At 37.5% G+C, this 10,763-nt stretch overlaps 1 protein-coding gene across 1 annotated transcript; it reads left to right on the top strand.

Annotated features, from left to right (window-relative positions):
• The first annotated feature begins 3 nt into the window (after positions 1 to 3).
• On the top strand, positions 4 to 7,238 carry LOC103283029 (uncharacterized). Its single transcript, XM_062971674.1, has 6 exons — positions 4 to 243; positions 1,691 to 1,770; positions 2,176 to 2,268; positions 3,815 to 3,970; positions 5,652 to 5,783; positions 6,067 to 7,238. The coding sequence occupies exons 2-6, from the start codon at positions 1,691 to 1,693 to the stop codon at positions 6,152 to 6,154; spliced, it is 549 nt and encodes a 182-aa protein (XP_062827744.1). The 5' UTR covers positions 4 to 243; the 3' UTR covers positions 6,155 to 7,238.
• Positions 7,239 to 10,763: the final 3,525 nt, after the last annotated feature.

Raw genomic sequence — 10,763 nt, 5'->3', positions numbered from 1 at the left:
TTCGCTTCCATTTTGCGACAGGGGGCGTGCCTAACCTGTTGTGCTTGGAGCCATGGGCCAGTAAGCCCCGCCCCGTCGGCCAAAGGTGGGCGTGGCGTGGCTGTGGGGAGACTGCTTTCCGGCGCCATTTTGGAAAGCGTCTGTTTGTGGGCTGCACCCGAAGAGGAGGGAAGCTTCGCTCTCTCCTCCTCTTTTGAAGTTGCTTCAGGCCGGGCACCGGCTTCTTTGTGGAAGAGCGAAGCGGTAGGTCCGTTGTTTTCTCGTCTGTAAGGCCTTTTGAGATCCAAATGAAAGGTCCTAGAGCAGGCTTGGGCAAACTTGGGTCCTCCCTCCAGGTGTTTTGGACTTCAACTCCCGCCATTCCTAAGAGCCTCAGGCTCATATAGGTGGATGGAAAAATTCAGGCAATCTGAGCTGTATAGAATGTTATAGAACATGCTTTAGTAATGCTAACAGATGTACCACTGTGGTTATATGGTTCATTCTGATTTGAACTGTTGACCATTGAGTAGATTCCTGTAGGGAATGTTGAGTTGTAGCATCATTGCCACTGTTGCAGGTGGTGAATTAATGGGCATCCAGAGCCAGTAGAACTATATCATCTTATTTTATTTATTTATTTATTAGACTTGTATACCGCTACTCCCAGTTTGGCTCGGAGCGGTTTACAGAAATAGATTAAAACAATACAATTGTTGTTTACAATAATTTACAGTAATACAATACAATTATTTATTTATTTATTTATTAGACTTGTATACCGCTACTCCCAGTTTGGCTCGGAGAGGTTTACAGTTCTTTGTACCTCTGATCATAACTGCATTTCATGTCATATGACAGAAGAGCTTCCTTCATGTCTCTTAATATCAGGGACTGAGAAACACAGTTGTTCCATTCTGGTGAATATTTGCTGCATCCCTTTTCTGGATAGGAAGTTTTGCTGCATCCCTCTTTTGCTTTGGAGTTTCATAAGCATGTATTTAATGGGTATCTATTAATATCTGTTTGATAGGCAGCTATGTATTTGACTTCAGTTTGATTAATATTTGCTGTCTTTAAAAGGTTAGTTTAAAATACAGTAGAGTCTCACTTATCCAGGCTAAAGGGGCCGGCAGAAGCTTGGATAAGTGAATATCTTGGATAATAAGGAGAGATTAAGAAAAAGCCTATTAAACATCAAATTAGGTTATGATTGTACAAATTAAGCACCAAAACTTAATGTTATACAACAAATTTGACAGAAAAAGCAGTTCAATACGCAGTAATGCTACGTAGTAATTACTGTATTTACGAATTTAGCACCAAAATATCATGATATATTGAAAACATTGACTACAAAAATGGCTTGGATTATCCAGAGGCTTGGATAAGCGAGGCTTGGATAAGTGAGACTCTACTGTAGTTGTATACATTGCATTGTCTGCTACAAGAGTCAAAGCTGGTGACATGTGCTGAAATGTATCACCAAAGTGGTGCATAATTGTTGGCACAGGACATCTCATTATGTATGTATATGCAAATAAAAAATCTATAACACTTCTGGCCGCAAGCATTTTATATAAAGGATATGTAACATGTAGTTGCTTTGTTATACATTTAAAAACTATGCTAAAGAATTTACAGGATTTGATTATGGAGAAACTGATCTGTAAATCCGAAGATAAAATATGTTGTTGTTTATTTGTAATAGATGGAACAAGAAGCTGAAGCCCGAATGGATCAAACTGAGTCTGTTCCAGAAAATATAGAAGTCATGGAAACTAAGCAAAAGTAAGACAGTTCTGAAGTTGCAGCTGTTGTTAATGTAGTATACAAATCACTTTATTTTATTTATATGCTTAATTTGTAGAAGTTCTGCAAAATATTTTTCAGACAAAGATACCTACAACTATATTATAAATATATGTAGTTTTTTATTAGTGGTGCTAATACTGGTATTTGTGAGATGAAAGGCCAAATTTTCTGCTGCTCAATGGCTGCTGAGTAGGAAGAAAAGAACAGGAAATCTGATCATGTTTTTCCTTCGAAGTTCTGCTTTTGACTATGAGCCAGCAGATATCCCAAGAACATCCAGCAAAGATGGTTGGAAACCAAATCCTTCTAATCAGTTTTATCAAAAGTTAAGTCTTTGATCAAAAGTGGCTCGCTCCATCTCTTATTTTTCTTTATGTTCAGGGGACCAAAAGATCGAGGAAAAGGCCGAGGTGCTAGAGGATATTCCAGAGGGAAAATGCGAGGCAGAACACTGAATGGCTTTGGACCTATAAGGTAATCCTTGATATATAAATCTATAATGTCTTTTTTACCTGTCTTAAAACCACTGTCTTTTTAATTGGTAGCTTTCTGTATAACAAAATAACAATTCATTCACAGAGCAAGGTTCCTAACTGGCAAAATAAATATAGCTATCTTTAAATTTTACTCTTCCCCTGGTTTTGACATGCTGAAATGGAAGTACATATATTTCCCCATAGAAAGGAGTGGAATGGTATTTGTGTTTTAGTAGTCCCAGTCTATAAGAAATAGTAGGTTGATATGTAACGGTGGTACAAGAAAACTTTTGAGAAGCTTCCCTCCCATAACCTTTAAGAATGTATATTCCAGTGACATTCATTATTAGTAAGATAATAAATTACGACCTACTGTAATACAGTGCTGAATTGAAGTTGTTGGGGTTTTTTTTGCTTTTTTTTTTTTTTTGCAGTGCATGAACATTAAGAAAAATGTCCTGAAAAATTAAGAAAGAGAATCTTACAATTACACTGAGAATGAAATCTTGATGGGATAAAATATTACTACAATTTACATGTACAAATGTACATGTACAGATATTTGGGTTTTTATGCAAATACTATTTTTTGGCGAATACAACTAGATCAGCTTTATATTTTCACACTTCATGTATTCTTTAATTATTAAGTAATATAAAATCAGGTGTATCTCAATTAGTAGAGTAGAGGTTTTCCAAAGCATTATTTCTTCAAGGAAAAACCTTGGTACTGGAGGCAAAAACAAAACAGTAAAAAGGGCAGGGATACACCATAAAACAAATAGTTCAATGCATTTCAGCAAACATTTATTCAAAATGTAATAATAATGCATCTGGGGGGGGGGGACAGGTTTGGAAAATGTTTCATAACTCAGCACAAAAAATTGAACGTTCTAGAGAGTTTCTTCCAAATACCTCCATGGATAATATATGTTGTCCGTTTACAGTTATCTTGTATTTGTGATTTTGGTGTCCAGGCTCGTAGATGTATTCTTTTTAAATATGCTTGGTATAGCTGGTGAGGTAGGGTTATCCACTTCCTCCTTTTCTCTGTCTTACTATATGTGTATGCTCAATAAGGAATTCTGAAAGAAGCTTTTGTTCACCTTGCCTTTTGAATGAATTCACACACCACTACAATAGGATTGCTACAGTACAATTCAATTATTCCCCTGTTCAACATTTATTTGAATTGTTTTCTGGAGACACGAAAGTCTGCATTTCTTTGTCCCACTTTACCATCCTCCCAGTGCTGATGCTGCTAAAAAAAACCTTCCAACTAGGTAGAGGCTGAGAAGGGAGGCTGGAGAGGTATAAAAAGACCTGTAAAAACAAGCTTCTTTGCTGAAGTCTTCGTTAACTGATTTGTGCCTGTATTACCTTTCATCTTAAAACTCCTTAGCAGCATATTCTATTTCTGTTAAATGTAATGCCTGGTAGTTTTTCATAGCATTATCTTAATTATATTACTAAGATTATATTATTCCCAGCTTTTTAATCTGTTTTTAAGAGTTTCTGGAAAAAAGTTTGTTTTGTTGTTTGTAGACGTGGAATAGGAAGAATGCGCCCATATCCAGATTCAAGAGGTCGAAGAGGAACACGAGGGGGTCTACTTTTCCCACCATCCCCACCCATAAGAGGAATGATGAGAATGCCTTTTTTGCCACCACCTCCTCCTCCCCGTCCCCCTCCCCCTCCACGGTTAGTACTGAAAATGTTAATGAATGTATATTGAAGAATTTTGATTCTGTAGTTTCAGTCTTGAATGTTGTCTATGCTTAACCAGCCATGTTTTTTTTTACTCAGGCAATTTCTTTGAGTTGCAAAATTTTGATTTTCTGTTAATAAAAGTCTGAAAGACTCAGAAAGAGTTGAGAACAAGAGTGATGCACAATGTAGTTAAGGTTGCAATTTGGATTGTTATATTTACATTGTGTGTGTAATTCCTCTTTTTTCAGAAAGATGTTTTGTTCTTTGGATATAAATTTAGATGGAAATGGTGGAATTGTGAAATCTAACAGATTTGTGCCTCTGATCATTATGTTTAAAAGATAAATGTAAGAAAAATTGTTTCTTTGCCAAATAGGCCAAGATATTCATATGATGATGATATATAGAAGTAGGAAAACTATTGGGTCTTTTGTGGGGATTTTCCATTTGCAGGTTTTGGTTTTTTCCTCTCTGGAAATAATAGGTTTTGCAAGCAAAACCAGTCTGGCTGGGTGTGTTTCAGTGTCAGGAGTGCTCTGTAGGAAAGTTTTGGCGTAGTCAACTTTGTTTCTGCTACATTTTGACTAAATGGTTATCAAAACACCTAGGTCTGTTTGCCATATTCTGAGAAATAATTTAGCAAGATAATGTGTTTTCTGACATATAATTTTTAGGATAATATATCTGAAGCCTTTAAAAAATAATTAACCTTACATTTTTAATGTGGTAGTTCCAGCTACTCAATCTGCATTGGAGGAAGGAAAACTACAACAGGGGTATAGAAAAGATCAAGAGATGCAAGACCCAGTTCCCTAATTTGCAACTTATCAAAGGTTGCTGTCTTTCAAAACAAAGAAACAAAACCAAGGGAAATGAAAATGGCTGGAAGTTTACTTCTCATTTTATAAAAAATATTTTTGATGATAGGAACAAGAAGAATCTGGAAGCTTCCAAAAGTAGCAATTTTTTAAATGAAATTTGGGAGAACATTGTTATTTATCTTGCTTTAAAACATTTTTTTCAAGGTGGGGGTGGATTTTTTATATATATGTGAACGAACACAATCCTGGTTTTAACTCAAAGGTGGGGAAATACTTGACACAATGAGGACTTCATCATATGCAAATCGTTGGTGCCCTCCCCCCCCCCCCTTTTTCATTCCCGCACACTTCTAAAACAGTTCATAGATGAAGCACCACTGAGCCCATCATGTGACGCAGACAGATTTCTGGCGGTCATCTGTCAGTGAACTCTGTCAGAAGTGTGGAGAAACAGGAAAAACTGAAGCTGGGGAGAGATCTTAAGTGGGTGATTGAGGCGGGAGGAGGCAATCCTGTGCAATGGAGGTAAATAAATTCTTCATCTTCTTTAAAGATGGAATCCCATGCAAAGAAGACAATTCTGCATGCCAAAAGACAATTTCCCGTGCTTTCCCCCATGTTCCCCAGCTCCATCTGATGCTGAAGTCCTTACTCTCAAGTTTGTTTGGGGGTTTTTTCAGTGCTGGTGACTTTCAAAGGCGTTTTTATAGTTCCATAGAAAGTTGCCACCCAACTTGTTTTTAAAAAAGCTCCTGTGTGAATATGTAAGATAGTATTTGGTCTCTTCAAACTCTATTATTTTATTATTCTAATAGCCACGTGATGACTGTTGAGTCGATTTCTCTGTGTAGGTACGGATTTCCTCTTCCCCCTCTTCTTCCGCCGCCACCACCAGGTTTAATGGGCTTCAGGGGCAGACCACTTCCCCCCAGAGCCAGAGGGATGTTGCCATGGCCGCCAGCCCATTTTCCACCTCCAGGAGGGTAAGAGTATTTCTTTGCAATTCCTATTTAAGCTAATTTTATTACATATGTACATTTTTTTAGAAAAACTTGAAAAAAGGATAATTATCAAAATCAAAGCCACCTAAGTGGAATTTTAAATAGGATCTTTTTATTAGCCTAATGTAACTATATTGGAAGCCTTATAAATATGTGTGGTGGCAGTCCTCTCCAAATTGGAATGTGGTGTATTAAATATAGTATATAAAATATCTCATTTTGGGAGGAAAGGGTAAACCAATTACAATCTTATCCTTTTATGCAGCTTTCCAAATGGACCCCGTGCGCCAGGCCCTCCGCCACCTGGACGGGGCCAGAGATGGCCTGGGATGCCAGGTGGCAGACACTATTAAAGAGGCTTATTCTTTAATTCAGTGACAGGGTTGCTTGCTTCTTACCTTGAGACCGTTTGCAAAGGCCGGACTCAGAACTGCCTCTAAAACATTCAGGAGGGCAAAGAAAACTAATAGAACTCTGGCATCCATCATTTTTCCAGCAGCCCTGATGCACCAAGTTGGTAAAAGCCATATATTTAAAAACATATTGAAAAGATCTGTGACTCCTTAGATATTCCAAGCATATCCTTTCAAAAGTCTAGAGTTTAAAGAGACTAATACATGCACACTAAAATTTGAAGGAAACATACTTTAAAATGGGTCAAGCCTTTAATTTTATTTTGTATATATATACATATATATGAGTGTGCACAGCTTTTTTAGTCTAGATCTCAGTCCGTTTCAGTAATGTGTGTTTGTATCTTCTAGATCTTGTGAACTGTTATTTCAAATGCACTTACGTTTGGTTACAGTAAATGCATCAATATGCTTCATATTGTGAGGGATAACTAACTTTTAACCGCTAAGAGATGTTGCTATATTAAGCGGTGTATTAATACTAAGTAACACATTATTATATGTGATGCCTTGAAATGTAGCCAGTACATAAAATGTATTGGAGAAAACAAGCTCTGAATGTTGAGAAGAAAATAGATATTTTATAAATGAATTAAAGTTTATGGGCTTTGTTTTAATTTAGTTTTAAACACAGCTTGACCTTGCTATTTAAATTTTTAGTTGTATACAATAATGTATTAGATATATAGAGTATATAGTTGAACATTTGACCAATTGTATAATTACAGCTGGCAAAGTTATTTCCAAGTAAAGTAAAAAGAGTATGTTAATATCAACAGTATACATACTATTTTAAATTAAAGATTCCTGTATATTCTGTAGTCACTTTCAATTTTATTTTCTTATTGTGCACTGGAAAAATTACTAAAAGTGGAGTGTGTAACTCTTATGTTGCTTGTTGAAATGACAGATGAAACATCGTTGTTTAATGGCAAGGATGATCACAGTCTGTAAATTACTTTAATTTTTAACCCATTCTGCATTCTTTTGTGCTGAGGGCTGAATTAAAAACTTTTTTACCAGTCTGGTGCTGTTGGGGCTTTTTAACGTGAGCATTGGGTCCAAAGTCTGCAAGCAAAGCAAAATAAAATGAAGAAAAGCTATAAATTGAGGTATGAAAGCACATGGCTTCCCGTTAAATGAAAACTGAACCACATGTATTAACCATAGCTTAGTAAAAATAGTAACAACCAGACCTTGCATTAGTATCTTTTGTTTTGCTCCTTCGTGTCTTTAATTGCAAAGGGAAATAGTTAAACCTCATATTTATTTTTCAGAAGAAAACTAATCTTTTTTAAAACAAACTGTAGGGTGAAAATGGGAATGATGGACCTTTAGCTGTTATTAATAGCAGCTAGTGGTGACCTTAGGGCTATGGCAGGGAAGCTTGAAGGAGCAATCCAGCTGTATTGCAGTGTTGCTTAATCCTTACCCACAGTGTATAAATGACATTGGAATAGATTTAATACAGGTCTGTTGGTTTAACAGTCTATTCTACAACCATCTTTTATTTACAGTGTTTGTGAGCGTAATGCAAAAGTACCTTTTTTAAAAGGTTAAATTAGTTAATTCATTTATCTAAATATATCCAATGGTGAAAGAATGATGCTGTTGTTATCTTCTGAAGGGTAACATAGTCACCCTTTGAGGCCAGTGGGAGATGGCATGCAGACCTTTGGGAGAGCTTTCATCAAGGCATTATTTGAGGTGAGAGAGTATTTAAAACCTTTTCCACTCAATTTTTATCTTTATGCAAAGTGTACATTCATCTGACTTCTCTTCATGTTCTTAGTATATGCACACATAGTATTGATATTTTTCACACTCGTCATTACATACCAAGGCTCCCAGTTGCCTTCTGCAGAACCCAACCAATTAGAAAAGATGCAGTGTGTCCAGGTCTAGAAATTACTCTGCAAAACACACTAAAATTGGGTAAAGAAAGCATGTGTTTGACTGTCACAAGGCTTGGTTACAAATCAAACTCACTTCATTAGTGGCACTGCATGAACAAAAACAGCACAGAACACTGTGATAAATATCCTTTTTGAACTAATTGTATCTGAACCTACTTTTTTCTGTTACTGGAAGATACACAATTTGACTTCAAGCTATAGGTGACTTGCATGAGTGGAAAAGTGCTTCTTCTTACACAAAGCAGACCCACCAGATTCTTTTGACTTTCCCATCTTGCTGCTGTTCCAAATATCCACAGACCCTGAGAACTAGTTTTGGCGTGAAACAGAGATGAGTGTGAGGAGCCCGAAAGGCCAGATTGTATAAGCAAAGGTCTTCTCGCTTTTTCCAGAATCCACAGCAAGACATAATTATGAAGAAGTCAAGTAACACTTGAACATACAAAATCTGTCTTTCAGATCATAACTCCTTTATTAGCAAAAGTGAGACATACAGCTACATACCCCTGCATGTCTACAACAGGGTATGGAGCACTGCATTGGTGATGAAACCTAGGCAAACCTGTGCGACCCAGAAACCAAGAATCAGCCCACAGAGTGATACCTAGTGGAAGGGTAGCTGTGAAAATGTTTTGTTTGTAAAAAACAAAACAAAACAAAAAACCAGTTTTCGCCTGGGCCCCCCTTGGAATATCCTGGGTTGGGGGTGGGGGGGTCCCAGGAAGAAAGCAAGACTAGAAAGAGGCCATGCTCAGAAAATACTTTAAAAAAACAATATTAGACCAAAAAATATTCCAAAGCCAGCACTAAGATCGGAATATTATAAATGAGTTTCTTCTGGGATGACAGGAGGGTTGATTTTGCTTGATTTTTTCGGGCTTGGCAAAATAATACCAGCCATTACATTGCATCAGTCTGGAAACTTCTAGAATTCACGCACAAAAAAAGATCAGAGAATCAGGTGAATGCAATCCAGTTACAGTACACCAATATATGACTCCACATTTGTTTGGCATCCTTGCATGTTACATCCATTGTACAGTCTTGATCTGGCACCCTCAGATTGTCAGATGAAGGAAAACCTTCAAGGAAAGTGCTTCAGTGATGTAGAGGAAGTGGGAGATACTGTCAGACATGACATTAGGTATTACCAGAAATATTTTTTCCAAAGTGGATTTAATGGATTACTTCAAAGGTGCTGCAAATGGAGAATATTTTGAATAGTACCATGTTGTACAAATAGTTTGCACATACAGTAGAGTCTCACTTATCCAACCTTCGCTTATCTGACTTTCCGTCTTATCCGATACTCTTACCCAATGTCCCCCACCGCCTTTTCCTCCAGCATTTACCCTTTAGAAGCCATGTCTTTCTTCCCCATTTTGGCCAGTACAACTTTGCGGACTCCGAATGAGGAGCCAGATCATAATGGTTCTGCCTCCCCCCCCCCCCCAAATGCAGCAATGGTTCAGTCCGAGTTGGAAGAAGGGGCTGTGGCTACGTGGGAGTTTATAGGAAATATGGTAAGAGAAAAGAAAAGAATGAAGTTGGGCAGTTGTCTTGAGTATTTGTGTAAGTGTACTATCTACCTTTTCATTACAATTCCTTCTTTGTTGCTCTTTCTTCCCTCAGTGGTGAGTGAGTTCCCTTTTTGTGTCTGGAAAACCAAACAGAAGGAGAACTCACTCACCACTGATCTCTGCCAGGATAAAGATATGGACTTCAACTCCCAGAAGCCCCCACATTTTCATTTATCCGACATTCTGCTGGTCCATTTATGTTTGATAAACGAGACTCTACTGTATATGCAGTTGCATATGTCTAATGTTGTTAAGAAAGGAGTTATGACCTGACAGGCATTGCTTTAACTCATAGATTGAACTGATCTTCAGTACATGATTATCTGTAATGTGCCAGTGAGAAAGTGTGAGATTTCTGCAGAAAAAGATAATGGTTGAATAGCCTTCAACTACTCTGGACAGAGCTGCAATGGCTAGCTACAAGGTTCAAATGAATTAGTCTTCAAGCTATGCATACTTTACAGGCATACATAGGTAAATATGGCTGTGCTAACAATAATTCTTCTCCCTTGAGGCACTATCAAACTTCCATTCACTAAAAAGAGGATAATATCAGTTTTGTACTATGGAAAAACAGTAATATGTCAAACCATGAAAATTCTTCTTGAACCAACTGACGTTATGCTGTAGAAACATCCAAATGGTTTCCAACCCCTTTTTGGCACTTTAATGTCTCTCGAGGAATTTTTATTATAATTGCTGCTCTTGGCAATGCCGGGCTGTGGTGCAGGCTGATGAGCAACCTGCTGCAATAAATCACTCTGACCATGAGGTCATGAGTTTGAGGCCAGCCCGTGGCGGGGTGAGCACCCGTCAATTTAAAAAATAAAAAATAGCCCCTGCTCGTGGCTGATCAGGCAGAAAAATAGAATATTTAGATCAGAAAATGGGCAGTATGAATAGATGTACCCACCATCCCGATGGGGACAGCATGTTCCTTTTACTTTATGCACTAGACCTGAAAGCGAAGTTAGTGGAGATGTATATTTATTTTAGCCACAATGAGGAAGTTACATTTTGTCTCACTGTTGGATGAAGGTCCATTGAATCCAT

The sequence above is a fragment of the Anolis carolinensis genome, chromosome 1 (genome assembly GCF_035594765.1).
Source record: "Anolis carolinensis isolate JA03-04 chromosome 1, rAnoCar3.1.pri, whole genome shotgun sequence".
NCBI lineage: Eukaryota > Metazoa > Chordata > Lepidosauria > Squamata > Dactyloidae > Anolis > Anolis carolinensis.
The sequence above is the reverse complement of the archived record's forward strand: the minus strand, read 5'-3'. Positions and strand labels throughout refer to the sequence as shown.

Coding starts and splice junctions, on each gene's coding strand:
- LOC103283029 (XM_062971674.1), top strand. CDS start 1,691: ATGGAACAAGAAGCTGAAGCCCGAATGGATCAAACTGAGTCTGTTCCA. Junction 1,771..2,175: donor GTCATGGAAACTAAGCAAAA/GTAAGACAGTTC, acceptor CTTTATGTTCAG/GGGACCAAAAGATCGAGGAA. Junction 5,784..6,066: donor CATTTTCCACCTCCAGGAGG/GTAAGAGTATTT, acceptor CCTTTTATGCAG/CTTTCCAAATGGACCCCGTG.